The sequence below is a fragment of the Echinops telfairi genome, unplaced genomic scaffold (genome assembly GCF_000313985.2).
Source record: "Echinops telfairi isolate 266 unplaced genomic scaffold, ASM31398v2 ScPeMD7_7458;HRSCAF=8496, whole genome shotgun sequence".
NCBI lineage: Eukaryota > Metazoa > Chordata > Mammalia > Afrosoricida > Tenrecidae > Echinops > Echinops telfairi.
In genome coordinates this window covers 23204037-23219961 of record NW_022111358.1, presented here as the reverse complement: position 1 = coordinate 23219961, position 15925 = coordinate 23204037, and the positions used below count along the sequence as shown (strand labels likewise).

Below are 15925 nucleotides of genomic sequence, written 5' to 3'. Positions count from 1 at the left end.
GGCAGGGTAGATGTGTCCCTGGTGAATTTCTGAGACTGTTAACTCTTTTATCTTTCTTCTGCAGAGCGGCTGGCAGTTTCCAATTACTGACCTTGTTCAATGCTCAACTCACTATGCTACTACGGCTTCTTTTTTTTACTTCCAAGCACAGTATCCGGACATTTGTTGAATAAATTTTATCAATAATTAAAACAAAACTTCCACACCGGGTGGCATTAAGTTTAGGCCTGGATATCCATATTTTGCGTAATTTCGTAGCAACTGATTTCTCTTTCCCTGACTAGTTTTCCCACCGCGGAAAAGTTCCACCTGGAGATTCAGGGTGGGAGGAGAAAGCTAGGTAAAAAAAGAGACGCCAAAAAAAAAGAGAGGCGACTGGGAGAATGCAGCTGGAACACGGAATCAGAGTGTTGATCTTTAGCGTCCTCCACTGGAAGATGGCACCGTGCGCTCCGCGTGGGACAAAAGGAGGGTGTCCACTGCCTTTTTCTTCTGTTCGGAAAGATGACGAAGCTTCGAGACGCCAGTAGCGTCTGAGAGCTCACTGTGCAGCAGCTCGGGTCCGGGGAGCGCGACGCTAGGACGGAGCCTCGGGGACGCGCAGGCTCCTCCCAGCACCTGTCGCGTCGTGCCCTGGAGGGGCGGGGCCAAGCCGGGCCTCGGCGGGCCCCGCCCCCGGGAGGCGGACACTGGGCGGGTCCCCGCCGCCCGGGATTGGGCACGTCTCCGCGGGCGCGCGTGCCCGCGCGGCATGCTGGGAAGGCGGCCGCGCGGCGGCCATTTTGTGTTGTCGGCTTCTCTGTGGAGGAAGCTTTTCGGCCTGAGAGCGGGCCTAGGAGGCTGCCAGTGGGGTCGCTGGTGTTTTTCTTTGACGGGTGCCAGGGCAGGGGGGAGCAGCCGCCCGAAAAAAGCACCATGATTTCGGCCGCGCAATTGTTGGATGAGTTAATGGGCCGGGACCGAAACCTGGCCCCGGACGAGAAGCGCAGCAACGTGCGGTGGGACCACGAGAGCGTAAGTCCCGTGGGCCCTGAGCCTGTGCCCGGGCTCCGTGGGGGAGGGGAGCAGGCGTGGGCCGGGCCTGCGGGGTGTGGTGTGGTTCGAGAGGACAGGGCCCCGACGTGGGGAAGCGGGGTGCTTGTGTTGGTACCCGGGAAATCAGAGATGCCCCGGTCGGATTGAAAACGCGCCTTGTTGAGGCTGTGAAACGCGGGAAGGGGAGGGCGTGAGTGTTCACCCCCCTGTGAAATGGGGGAAAGACAAAAGTGCGGTAGTGGGAATGGTCAGGGAGGTCCTATTTCGGGCCCTTATTTGAGGACATGGAAATTTAAAATAAGTTCTACCGAGATTTGTGGTGTTGATACAACTAGTGATAAACGGTATGCTCTTTTTTTTTGGTTTTTTACATCAAACTCAAGTTGGATGTTTTTATTCTTAGAAGTTTGGGTAAATAGCATAAGCCTCGTCCCACAGGTGAGACTTGCGAGGCTCACGCCAGGTCTCTTGACAAGTTACGGTGGCGAAACTAGCCCTAATTTTCCCGCTCCCTAGTGCTGGACACTTTCCACAACTCTGGGAACCGGCCCTCTGGTAATAACTTTCAGGTGTTGCAAATGTTTTACTCTGGTTTCGAACCTTCAACGTGTCATTGATTTTTCGGTCTTGGCTGGAAAATGTTTCGTTTTTACTTTGCCATTATAGTCAAACCACTTGGTAATTTTAAAGCATTGTTAATTGCAATATAAAGGTAGCGACTTAAAATAAACCATTAAAAATTATTTGCTATTATGCTGGATACAATTGATGTATGGAATATTGTAAGACCTGTAAGAGCCCCCAAGAATGATTTTTTAAAATCAGCTGCTTATCCTTTTTCTGGTGGACTTTGGGATGCGTGGCGTAGTGGTTACGTGTTGGGGCAGAATCGCAAGGTCACTAGTTCGAAACCAGGAGCTCCGCGGGAGAAAGAAGAACCCTTGGCTTTATACTCCTGTGAAGAGTTACTGCAAGTCTCGGTTCTGCCCTGCTTTGTAGGGTTTCCATGAGACGGAATTGATGCTGTGGCAGTGAGGTGGTGGTGGTTTTGCCTGAGTGTATATCTCTTGGCAGTGTTGGAAAAGAAGTTGCTATCAGAGTCCGTTATTACCTGATTCCAAAATAATGTGAACGTTTTCTTAGGGTAGAATTAACTGTGTGCATTATTTACTACGTTCAATCACATTGGTCATTGATCTCAAGAAGTTTGAATGGTTTGGTTTTTTGACTTTGCCCACCCAGTGTCAGAATACTAAGTGACCTTACTTGTCTTGATCCTCTTTACTTTCACTTTCTGGCATCTGTCTCTGCCACCATAAAGTGACTTTAAGCCCCCCTCTCCCCCACCAAACTCGGTAACCTAAACTTTGCAAAGGTGAAGACCCCCACCCCACCCCAATTACATGTAGTGTACAGATCGGACATTTATGTATTTTGAGTAAACTGGAACTCAGTGTCATCGAATCAATTCTGACTCATTGGGATGCCTTTTTTTTTTTTTAATTGTCCTGCACATAGATGCAGCAGCCTTATGTCGGGGCCCCTTTGGCCTTGGACAGCATTTGCTGGGAGGAAACAGTTTTGGTTTTTATTGCATTATATGTGGTGGGCTTATAATATTGGCTGTGGTGAGGCAATGTAGATTTTAAGTCTGCCAAAATAATAGAAAATCTGCTTTCTGTTTTAGTGCTTGTCGCCAGAGTATTTTATGTCTTTAATGACAGGTTACATCCCTTCTAGATTTGGAAAAACTCAATTACTAATCTATCAGATGCTTATCTGCAGGGAAAGTTGGTGGTGGTAACTAGGAACAAAGCACATGGCCTTTCCTAAATAAGGACAGTGACTGGGCTGTAGTGAAAGCTCGTGACATCACATCCAGGTCTTTGTGTAGGTATGCTGTTGGTTGTTACTTTAACCCTGGAGGGATTTACAGCCCAGCACACCTTCTAGGTTTCACCTTCACTGAGTGAAGGCCTGTGTTGCAAAGTAATTTTGTATTGCTAATTTCATCTGCAGCTTTTTATTTGTCACATTGCTCCTGGTAGATAGAAAAAGCCCTTTCAGCGGGGTGGAGTCCTTTGTGTGCTGTCCAGTTTCAACTCAGAAACCTTCCCCATAGGGTTTCCTTAAACTGTAATCTTTTTTTTTTTTAAACTGTAATCTTTAAGGGAGCAAATCACCAGGTCTTTTTCCTGCCGTGGTTGATGAAATAGAGATGACCAGGTGCAATGGTTTATTAAAAAAACTTTGGCATCTTTAGAAAAGTAACAGAATGGAAACTTTTCTATAGTGTTAAAAGTGGTAGCTGGTAATGCCAGGGGCTCAAGTGGAGAGGAAATGTTTTGAGAATGATGAGGGCAGTGAGTGTACAAATGTGCTTTACACAATTGATGTATGTATGAATTGTTATAAGAGTTGTATGAGCCCCTAATAAAACGATTAAAAAATAAAATGAAAACTGGTAGCTGGATTATTTGGATCTGAATCATCCATGCAGATATCTAAACCTCACTCCCAGAGATTACGATTCTATGGTACCAGGGAAGGGACCAGATATCAGACCTTTTTTATTAACCAGGTTCCTCTTGTGTTTTCTAAAGTTTGTGGACCACTACTTCCTGGGTTAGGGGGTTTTTGGTGTGTTTTTTTGGTAGGGTTTTTTATTTTGGTTGGTGTTAGTTTGGGTACCTGCGAGTTTTATATAAAGGGTAAGAAAACATCCCAACCGAGTGCTGCCCAAGCCCACAAGTCCCAACATTAACCCATATGTCCAACACCAATCCACAAAGTTCTCCTCCATCTCACAAAACACACAATGACTGCAGGAGGAAAGCCCAGTCAGTGAGTGTGTAAGCATCTCAGCGCTGGCAGGGGTCTCCGCACGGCTGCTCCAGCACCCAGGGCTGCATCGAGGTAGGTCCATGTGGCTTCTCCTCAGGGATGTCTTGCAGGAGTGAGCCTTGCCAGCTGAAGCAGGGAACTGGCTAAACCAGCTGCACCCTGGTCCAACCGACCACCACAAAGCAGGAGACCCAAGAACTAGAAAGGCGAGGCTCACTGAGCCATTTATCCCTCCGCCTTTAATTAACCTCACATGTGTTTATCAGCCAGGTTGATACAATAAACTACCTACCTCAGTTGATTTTGTAGCTGTGCACAACTACATTTTTTGTTGTTAGGTGCCATTGAGTTAGTTCTGACCCGCAGTGACCCTATCACAACAGAACCACTTGTCCCATCCTACACCAGCCTCATGATTGTTCCTGTGCTTGCGCCCATTGTCAGTCCATCTTGGTGAGGGCCTTCCTCTTTTTCCTTTTCAATCTTTAAATGGTATTAAAATGGTAGTGGCTTTTGAAACTGTATTTTCCCCCCTCTTCTGGATCAAGGAGCCCTAGTGGCACAGTGGTTAACCATTTTGCTGCTAAGTGAAAGGTTCGTAATTTGAACCCATCAGCTGCTCTGTAGAAAAAAGATGTTCCTTCCGAGGCAGTTCGCTGTCTTACAGGGTCACTTGTAGCTCTGGTGGTGTAGTAGGTTATTCATTGAGCTGCTAACTGAAAGGTCAGTAGTTGGAAACCACCAGCCCACCCCCAGGGAGACTATAAAGAGTTACTCTCAGAACCCACAGTTCTACTCTGCCCTGTAGGGTGCCTTTGAGTTGGAATTCAAGATGGCAAGGAGAGTTGAATTGAACAAGGTCACCCTGAGTACTATCTGACTGGATAGCAATTGGGTTCCAAGTGGTACTTGGAGAAGTTCTTTAAGTGGGGGATAGATCTGTAATGCAAATGCCTTTGTCTGTGATAGTGCATATGTACAACCATTATCAAGGCTGAGGCTCTGCAAGTCCTCTATTGTGGCTTGTGTTTTTTGTGTGAGTGTGGGTATAGTGGAATGCTGTCTCTACATATCAGGAGGGTGGAGGGACGGTGAGGGAGAAAGAGGGAACAGGTTACAAGCTCTACATATAGCCTCCTCCCTGGGGAGCAGACAGCGGAGAAGTGGGTGAGGGAGACAGACGTAGGACAGTGTAAGATATGACAAAATTTTAATAATTTATAAATTAACAAGGGTTGGGGGGGAGCAGGGCGGGAGAGGAAAAAATGAGCTGATACCAAGGGCTCAAGTAGAAAGCAGGTACGTATTTGGAAAATGATGGTGGCAACATGTACGAATGTGCTGGACATAATTGATGTATGTATGGATTGTGATAAGAGTTGTATGAGCCCCTAATAAAATTATTTTTTAAAAAGTATTTTCAGCTTTAATATGGTTCCTGGGATTCACTGACACCCACTATCACCTATTTGTATTTTGCATTTGCTTGAAATCATTGCTGTTAAGCCCCAGATAACAGCAATAATTTTGTCATTGCCTTCCTTGAGTACTTTTCACTTAGGGTCTGAGTTGGGAGATTTCTGTGTTTTGCTCAAGAAAATGTAAGTAGCTGTGCTACTAGAAAAGAGCCCAGGTTGTGCAGTGGTTAAAGCTTCAGCTAATAATGGAGAATTAGGCTCTTTAACCCCCAGCCTCTCATAGGGCGAAAGACAGCTGCTTTTGTCAAGGGTCATCTCTGGGAAATCCTGTGGGGTAGGGTAGTTGTGCTCTAGTAGGTAGTTGTGCGTTGCCTGAGTTAAGAATGTACTCTATCTAGAGCAATGTGTTTGGTTTTATACCACTAGGCTAGTTAATATTGTTCTGAAAGTAAATGAATTGTATATATTATTGAAAATATGTACTTAAAATATACTTGTATTGTGGGTCGTTCAACTTGATTTTCTCACAGGGAAAAAGGTAGCTTAACACTGACTTTTAAAATTAGTACAGTGCTTCCTATCATTTCTTTCCAGTAAGTAGGGGAGGTTCCTGTGTTCATTTGATCACCAAAAGTGTACTCTTATGTATGTGTAACAGAGTGGTTTAGACATAAGCACGTTGGTCTGGTGGTGGGTCTGAAGAGTAAATGTGCCTTCATAGTATGGTGTCCTAGTGCCACAGTGGGCGAAATACAGGCACAGAAAGTAGGACACTTAACTCAGACTGGTATGCTTAGGGAAAGTGAGTTACTCAGGTCACTCTCATAGTGACCCTTACACCCCCCCCCCCAAAAAAAAAACACACACAAAACAATGAAAAACCAAATTCACCACTGTTAAGTCGATTCCTACTCACAGAGGGTCTAAGTGATCGAGTAGAAACGGGAATTTCCAAAGCAGTTGTTTTGTTTTGTTGCTGTTGTTTTTTTTGGGGGGTGGGGGGAGAGGAGCACACTGCCACATGCATATTTCTACAGAGTAGCCAATGAGTTTGAACAACCAACCCTTGGCTAAGCAGCAGCCTGCACTGAATCACTGTATCTAACCAGGGCTCCTTGCTGCTTACATTCTAAAGAATTCAGTAGGAATTAGAGAAGACAGATATTACTTGTGGGAAGAAAGAGTTGGATAATATGGGGCATCTGGAAATTACAGTGTTATAGTTGGAGTTTTATTTTGTTGGGGGGGCAGTGTAGATGGTGGGCAAGACAAAGACTGTTGGTTTTGAACCTTATTAAAAGTGAATTTACATTGGGAAACAACTGAAGCTTTTAAGCAGGAGAGAGGTTTACTATCTGACTGCTGCAGATAATTACTTGAAATTGCACCAAAAGGTTGTGTAGGCAATAAGTAGAACAGGAGAATGACTGCAAAGATGTGTACTAAAATTGAAATGCATAGGAAATCAATGACTAGCAAGTAATCATGGTATAGTTGAAACATTAAAATTTCATCGGAAGCTAAATGTTTTTATTATATTAATGAAATTAAATATTTTTGGGTTTATCTTTTTAAAACAAATTAACATCTTTTAACTAAAAATAAGATACTTGCTTCTAACCTGTTGCAATTAGAATAAAATATTAATGATAGTGACTGAAAACTAAAGCTCTTTATTTTCCAATATTCCTCAGTTTTAAATGAATATGTACATGAGCCACTCAAGTTTTGAAATAGTATTTTATAATCATTGAGAAGTACATGACAATTAAGGGTGGTCATTTTTAAAGTTTTGAAATTGCTTATGGTTTCTACAAGATTCTAGATTTTAGTCAGGGCATCTGTTCTGGTTGTGAATGTCTATAAAGACATTTATATATGACATAGTTGCTAGATTCAGTAATGTAGCTGATCTGAACATTAGGGCAAGAAATAACTAGACAAGTATTCAAGTGATTTTGTTTCCCGTTTAACAAAAATAAGGCAGGCAATATTTCTAATATTTGGTTAGCTTAGAAATTAGATGCTTACTGTTAGATTCAGGTAGGTATAGAAAGATAAAAATGATAAAATAGTCTTAGTTTGTAGAAAATAATGAATGCGAAAGAGGATGCGGAAAGATGTAAAATTGCTGATGGAACTGTAGACTTGTAAACCGCTATGGAAGTCAGCATGGCACTTCCTTCATGCCAACAGTTGTATTGGCATGTAATCCACATATTAATTTTTCAGTCATATTAAGTATTGTACAATCATTACCACAGTTAATTTTAGAGCATTTTCTCCCCCACGATTAAATAGCCTTTAGAAAGGGAGTTGTGTAATCATATTCCATTCTAGTGCCCTCTCCCACCTTCATTGTTTACTCCTGGAATTCATCATGCTGCCCCTGCTCCCTTCCCCACATCAGTTATTGTCTCTGCATCCTGTAACATCATCGACAGGGGAGGAAGCCTCACCTTTCTCCCTCAAAGCTGGCAAGTTAGTGGTTTCAAACTGCTGACCTTTCAGCTAGCAGCCCAACGTGTAATGCACTGTGGACAGCACCGGGGCTCCTTCCCTGGCACTTCTTAAACAAGTGCAAATATAAGCCATGTACCTTATGATCCAGCAGTTTCTCTCCTGGGTATATATCCTGAAGAGAGAATACGACACAAACAGACATATCCATGTGTGTATTTATTGTAGCAACCTCGCTAATAGTAGAATGGACACTCAAACTCTGGTACATGCATACAATGGAATATTGTGCATCAATAAACAATGGAAACTCTTAAACACCACGACATGGGCAGAATTAGAGAACATTATGCTTAGCAAACTTAGTCAATCTTGTAAAGATAAATATTTAATAACAGTATTTATTATAAGGAAACATGGTTTTCACACCAAAGAATAATACTTTGAGGATTAAAGGAGGCCAGCAGTGGGGGTGGAAACAGAGAGGGAAGGAATGGGTATAGAGGGATGGGAGGGAAAAGAGAATCATATTTATGGGAGGTTTAATGGTATATTATTAGTGATTTATTTTGTTGAGATTAGCTGTATAATATACAAGATACTTAAAAGAAATTAAAGAAAAAACCCCCACAAAACCTAAATGAAACCCAAAAGGATGGTTTTTGTTAAAGTCTTAAGTCTTAGCATTTCTCCAGTTAAATGTGTTATTTATACTCTCTGCCCCATCATATAAAAATTTATTTCATTAGTATTTAAGGAAGTTAATTGTACTTATTTTCTGGGTTTTTTCCCCCACCTCTAATTTCTGGGTTTAAACTATTAAGGAAAGTAAACATTTTTGCCAAAACAGATGTAGATTTAACTTAGAAGTAAAACGTGAGAATCCCTCCTCCCCCTAAGCCATTTGAAAATATATTCAAACAACTTTTTCATATATATATGGTAGGAATCTTTGCCCTATTGGTGCCTATGAATCTACCATAAATTAGCCTTGTTTCCTACAAGTTGTCAAGTATTTTGCCTTAGCAACGAAAATGCAGTGAACAGAATACGTCTTTAAGCCACTTGCATAAATTCCTAGAAAGATCATGACTAGGTTGAAGGCCTGTACATTTTACATTTTCATAGATGTTGTCAAATTGTCCCATGACCCTTTAGTGTTGTGTTCCTAGCACCACATCTAATATCAGATACTGTTTTAATTTTTGATAATTTGATAAATGTGAGATCTGTATAATCAGGGACAATAGGTATATATGGTGACACTAGCTTGTGGTTTGTTCCTGTTCCTCCTCTGTCAAATAAATTCTTAAAGAAATAGTTTAAAAATTGGAATATTGGCATTTTTATAGCAAGAAATTAAAATGAACGTAAAGTTTAATAGCATTTCACATAAGGATGAAAAGTATAGAAATATTTTGAAAAATTATTCAGGTGTAGTGTATATCCAAGAAAAACTAAACTTATGGCCTATAATAGGGTGTTCAAGGCTAAATCTAGAGCAGAGAACGCTTTATCTTTCTCTAGGTAGTGGCTGATGGGCTTGAGTCTCCAACTTTGTGGTTAGCACCTTAAGCTGTAACTCCTTATTAAATGTATTTTTTAATGTATTTTAAAAAGCCAAAAGCTCACTGCCATGGAGTAGATTCTGATTAATAATATCCCTCTAGAATTGAGTAGAAAGCCTCATTGTTCCCTTGTGGACTGGCTGTGAGCCCAACGTGGAACCCACTGCTACTGGGGGACCATACTAAGTGTATAGTCTCTATTTTAAATAATGTATTGGTAAGAAAAATCTTAAAAATTAAGAACTTTGAGGAAAAGATAATTGTATAAAGATACTAAAGACAGTTTATAAACAAGTACTATTCACATAAACTAAATATTTATTAATTATGGCTTTTTGAGTGCTAGGTGTTTTAGACTGATTCTAAAGTTCTAATCTGTACATTGATCTTGGTTTATAACAAAGAAGGAAAACAAAGGATTTTTGCTTTTATAATTAATTTTTTCTGTTATGTTTAGGTTTATTTCCTGTATTTGTTATTGATATTGTGGGAGGAGTGGGTGGGGTGAATGTTTATAGTAGAAAATGGTGGCAACAGCCAGTTATGCACGTTTTTCTTTTTCTAAAATCTAGTAGTCTCAAAGTCATTACTCAGTTTACTTAACTGATAGTGTTAACAGTTTTGGTTACAAAGAAAATAGTTACTTAACATCCTTCTTTACTATATATTTTTAAGACTCAGTAATTAAAATAGAAACGTTAAGTACTTTCTTTCCCCCCACTAGGTTTGTAAATACTATCTCTGTGGATTTTGCCCTGCGGAATTGTTTACTAATACACGTTCTGATCTTGGTAAGTGCATCCCCCCCCCTGGTGTGTTTCGTCAAATTTATGTTTTTAACTGGTTCTTTAGAGTTCTGAAAAAAACTTTTTTAAGGTTTGGTGATAATTTGCTTCTTGGATTAAAATTTTTAAATGTATTAATAAATGCCAGTCTGATTGAACATGGTGATTTAAACATACATGTTTATTTCCACTCCCTCCCCAAACCTCACTAAAAAATGAAAAAGAAAAAAAAGTGTAAATGGAAGCGGATATCTTTAAGATGTCAACAAATTTTGGAAAGTGACAAGTGGATGGAAGTGTTAACAGCAAACTCAACAGAACAGAGAACCCTTGATCCGCAGAACCCTGGACAGGCTCAGAATTTGGAGGCACCAGGTACCATAGAAGGCAGTGTTGAGTTATGGGGGCTGAAAAGAAGAGAGATTTGTCTAGGTTAGCATTTCACTTGACTATTGACTATAGAGTAATTCTTCATCATGTGTGCAGGATGATTAGCATCCTTGACCTTTACACAACTAGATGCCAGTAGAAATGACCAGAAATATTACTAGACATTGCCAAACACCTCCTGGAAAACTACTTACTCCCTGGTTGGGTAGACTCCCTGGTCCTGTGCATCTGGTGATCCAACTTCCCAACTCATTCTACTGGAGAAGGACTCATAGTGATCTAGCTGGGGTTTCTGAGTCTTAGTAAATCTTTATGGGAGTACACAGCCTCATTTTTCTCTCCCCCCACCAAGGAGCAGCTAGTGGGTTTGAATCACCAGCCTTGGTGGTTAACAACAGTTAATCTGACAGTGCCACCAAGGCTGTTTTTACTAGATATTAATAAGTATTTTCTAAGGTCTCGCAAGGATGTATATAACTAGTACCATTTTGGATGCATACGAGAGAAATTCCTATTCAGGCTGCTTGCCTTTTACGTATTAAGATCACATTAGAAGATCAGCTCCTGAAAGAGAGGAGGTCTTATTCTGCCTGGCTTTCCTGTGGTGAAGCAGCGGAAGGACTTGAAAATAAAACAAGGTTGACCAATCCTGCCTATACACTATACGGACCAACTTCGAGTCATATTTTTAGATCTGTCTTTTAAAAATCAATTGCCAACCAAGGAACTCCAGCTAGCCATTTGAAGAAAACCTTAGGCATGAAAGATTAACAAAAATCAACAGAGAAGTACTTTAGTGGAATTGGAGATAAAAGTAAATAGCGGAAGAAAAAATTCAAAACAAAAAAACTAAATATTTTCAGAGATAAGATACTCTATCAGAGAGAATATTAACAGACCTGACCCACTGCCCTTGTGTTGATTCTGACACTCATTGATCTGTATAGGGTTTCTGAAATTTACATCTTTACAGGAGCAGCCAGCCTCATCTTTGTCTGGAGTGGCTGATGGGTATAAACCATCAACCCAGTGGGCAGTCCAGTACCTAACCTGCAGTGTCGCCAGAGCTCTTTATTAGACAGCATCGGATGCTATCAAAAGGGAAGTTTTAAAGCACTAAAAAGAACTGAGAAATTTGAAACGGACAAATAGGAAACCAGTGGAACAACTTGAAAATGAAACCACAGAAATTTGCTGGAATGTTGATAACAGGACAGAAAAGATGAAAGGAGTTTAGAAATTCTAATGCCTGTTGAATTCTAGACAGATATCAGGAAAGGGAGGAAATTATCTAAGAAATGTCGTAAGAAAAATGTTCTGTAGAAAAGAAGATATGAATGTATCTTTCAAACGCTCAGAATGGTTGAATGATAAAAGGTTCACGCATAGGCATTCACTGTAGAACTTTGAGTTATAGGCAGGCGCCACTGAAGTAAAGTGAGTCACATTCGCTTCTTGTTTCCCAGTGCATGTACAAGTTGGGTTTCTACTATACTATGTTAAGTGTGCAACAGCATTATGAAAAGGTTTGAAATGTTTTGAATATTACCAAAATGTTACCCAGAGACAAAGTGAGCACATGCTGTCGAAAAATAGCACTTTGTAGATTTTTTTTTGACACAGGATTCATGATTGACAGACCTTCATTTTGGTTAGAAAGAAACGTGCCATTTGCGAAACACACTAAAAGTGTATGAGATTAGGGTGAAGGTCACAGGATGTGACCAAGTAGCTTGAGACGTAGCAAGTAGCAACACTGACACATGAGGTTGGAGAAGTACCCTCAGGACTCTCTAGGTGAAATAAATGTCTTACCTAGGTTGTTTATATAGCCAAAAATTGGTATAAGGTTTAAAAACACATTTTCAAGGTCTCAAGATGAACCTCTTCTTAGGAAACTCAGAATATGCGTGGAAACTAAGGAGAAAAACAACCCAGCCAACTGCATCCAAATACAGAGCAGAAAAGAAACTTCTCAGGACGACTAGTGTACTGCAGGCTTAGAAAATAAGCAGAACAGAGGCTCATGGAAACAGATTCTCAAGTTTTTTGAGTGTTGTGGGAAATTAGTATTGAGATCATTTTGTACTGAATTGCAGTGGCTGAGAAGAAATTGTAGATGAGGTTTTGTTCGGTTCCGTTGAGTCCATTCTGCTCGTAGCAGCCCTGTACACACAACGAAACACTGCCTGGTCCTGCGCATCGTCACCGTTCTTAAGCGGGAGCCCATTGCTGCAGCTGCGGTGTCAATCCATTTTGTCAAGAATTGTCCTCTCTGCTTCCTCTCAACTTTACCAAGCATGCGGTCCTTTTCCCACGGGCTGGTATCAGGTTTTGTCACAACGTACCTTTTGTTTGGCTGGGCAGTGAAAAGTGCTTAATCAAAATGTACAGTACTGATTTAAGCTAATATTTTGATGTCTGACATTGATAAATTCAGATAAAGCAAAGTAAACCTAGAGTTTATAAATGAGGTGAATTGCAATAAAAACAACGGAAAGAACTGAAATTCATGCTTTTGGGGCCCTAGTTTTCTGCTAGTTGACTTTATATGTAGGTGTTTGAAATTAATGAAATATCGGTGCTTCAAACCTGTGATCTACTCACTTCACAGTGTTCTGTAGTGACAATAAAGAACAGGTTTCTATTTTTAAAATGTTTTCTCCCCATTGTACTGACCTTGAACATTTAAGAGTGGATATTCATGCATTTTTGGCATATTGCTTCACTTTCTAGTATTAATATTTTAGTTTATTGCCTATTCTGTGGTAAAGTGGACCCTTTCTCCTTTTTAAAAAGAAAAAATTATTACATGTAGAAGTTACCACAATCAGTGGATATATTCTTATTTCTCATTCTTTTTCTTTTAGGTCCATGTGAAAAAATTCATGATGAGAATTTACGAAAACAGTAAGTTTCTGCTTTTTATTTATTTTTTTAGTTTCTGCTTTTTAAATATTGTCACTTGCTTAACAAGAGGTAAAGTTTGAGGACTTGATCCGAGTTCAGGCTCACAGAGATCTCGTAAAGTGCTAAAGCTGGTATTCAAGCCTCTAGATGTGCCTGTTTGTAAAACTTATGCTCTTAACAGAAGTTTGTTATATATACCTAGTTTAATTGTCAGCCAAAAATCAAGGCTAGCTAAAACATGAGAATTTGGTTTTTTGTTATTATCAGGTATGAGAAGAGTTCTCGTTTTATGAAAGTTGGCTATGAGAGAGATTTTCTCCGATACTTACAGAGCTTACTTGCAGAAGTGGAACGGAGAATTAGACGAGGCCATGCTCGTTTGGCATTGTCTCAGAACCAGCAGTCCTCTGGGGTAAGCAGGAAATGAATATGTAGGTATTGGTAAAATATTCTTGGTCTCTAAATTCCCAGCCCTCCCATATATTTAAGATTTGTTTTACTCGTCCCTTTGTGTTCTTTTGTACCCCCTTCTATCTTTATTGCTTAAATGTAAATGTTTATTGCTAAATGTAAATGTAAATTTAAATTGATCTTGCTCATTGTAAGATTTTTCTCTTGAGTTTGCTTACTAGTAACTGATGAAATATTAACAGAAATTAAAGATAATTTATAGTTGAACATTTCGGTCATTAGTTGCAAATATTATGTGAGGAGGGCTTGAATATATAATTTTACTTGTTGATAACACACTATCTTACTTTAACAGGCAGCTGGCCCAACAGGCAAAAATGAAGAAAAAATCCAGGTTCTAACAGACAAAATTGATGTCCTCCTACAGCAGGTGAGCATGATAATGCAGTCATGTTAGAAAGTACTGGAATGGCAAATGATAAGAGAAGATGTTCAACATTGCTATTTATTAGAGAAATTCCCATTAAAACCATAACGATGCTATTTATACAACAGAATGACTAAAATGAAAAAGACTAACCATATCAAGTTGATAGGGATGCTCAGGGCTACTGGAAATAATTGCACACTACAGCTGGGAAGGGAAAGGAAACACTTTGGAAAGGAGCTTGAGTCTTTGAAAGTTAAAACATACCACCAGCCATTTCAACCGTAGGTGCTTGCCAAAGAGAAAAGAAAGCAAGTCTACACAAAGAATTTTATATCGCTACTCAGAGTTCCTTTATTTATAATTAGCCAAACAAAAATGGCCAAACTAGAACAATCCAAATGTCCATTATAGAGAATGGATAAATTATGGCATATATTATGCAATTCCAATACTAGTCAGGAATAAAGGAATACAAGCTATGCGATCCATTTATATAAAATTCTAGAAAACGGCAAGCTAGTCTATAGAGATAGAAAGCAGATCAGTGTTATGGGGGACAAAAAGGCTATGAGGACACTTCTCAGGGGTGATAAATAAGTTCTGTATCTGAGTGGTGGTGATTTCACAAGTTTAGGCATATGTGAAATCTTTATCAAAATGTTTAGTTTACTGTAAGTCAGTTTTACATCAGCAAAGCTGTACTACATAAGAGGGGTTAGATAAACCCAAGAAGACTTCAAAAACAAAATTAACCAAACTAACAAACTCTGAAACCAACCACTATGTGCTAGTAAAGAATGGGGAAAGAAAGAAAATACTTAGGATAATTTGATTAGGAAGGAGGGTTGACTGTGCTTTTTCTTTTTCCTCCCATAGATTGAAGAACTAGGATCTGAGGGAAAGGTAGAAGAAGCCCAGGGAATGATGAAATTAGTTGAACAGTTAAAAGAAGAGAGAGAATTACTTAGATCCACAACTTCGGTGAGTAACAATCTCAGTTTCTCAGCTTGGTCACTGAAAATTACTTGGAATTTTTATTATTGTGCAAGCACCTTTAATCAGAGTTGATAATCCACATAGTGGGTTTTTTTTTTAAAGATCATTTTATTGGAGGCTCTTACAGCTCTTAGAACAATACATACGTCAATTGTATCAAGCATATTTGTACATATGTTGCCATCATTGTACATATGTTTCATCATTATACATATGTTGCATCATTATCTTCTAAACATTTAATTTCTATTGAGCCCTTGGTATCAGCTCCTCCTTCCCCCGCCCTTGTGACACCTTGGTAAATTATAAATTATTATTTTCATATCTTAAACCAACCACTGTCTCCCTCCATATAGTGTTTTAAGTCTGCAGGCCATAGGTCCCTGACAGCCGCTGAGTTGTGTGGTGGTATGGCAGCATGGACAATACTTAAACAAATGGGTGGAGTTATATTCCAATAAAACTATTTTATTTATAAAATCAGGCTTCTGGCTGCTTGTTTGCCAACGCCTCTCTCAAATCATCATAAGTATTAACTGAGTCTGTATTTAAATTATATACACAAGGGGATACCCCAAAACCGGAATTTTTTTTCAAGCTATGTATTTAATTTTTTTTTTTTTAAATAAAACCATAGCACCTTCAAAGGACTCTCCATTACACTTAATATATTTGTCA

At 39.8% G+C, this 15925-nt stretch overlaps 1 protein-coding gene across 4 annotated transcripts in view; it reads left to right on the top strand.

The window, feature by feature from the left end:
* The first annotated feature begins 793 nt into the window (after positions 1-793).
* LUC7L3 (LUC7 like 3 pre-mRNA splicing factor) overlaps positions 794-15925 on the top strand; it is a 24540-nt gene continuing 9408 nt past the window's right edge. For 3 of the 4 annotated variants that reach the window (XR_006680946.1, XM_004707051.3, XM_045299600.1), the window contains exons 1-6: positions 794-1014; positions 10050-10116; positions 13371-13410; positions 13678-13822; positions 14177-14251; positions 15128-15232. Coding sequence is in view for 3 of the 4 variants with exons in the window: in XM_004707051.3 (XP_004707108.1) it covers positions 916-1014; positions 10050-10116; positions 13371-13410; positions 13678-13822; positions 14177-14251; positions 15128-15232 (531 nt within the window). In the remaining variant the exon portion in view is untranslated. Of the gene's footprint in view, positions 1015-10049; positions 10117-10353; positions 10486-13370; positions 13411-13677; positions 13823-14176; positions 14252-15127; positions 15233-15925 lie in introns of those variants that run through there. The other variant, XM_045299601.1, reaches the window with a different exon arrangement.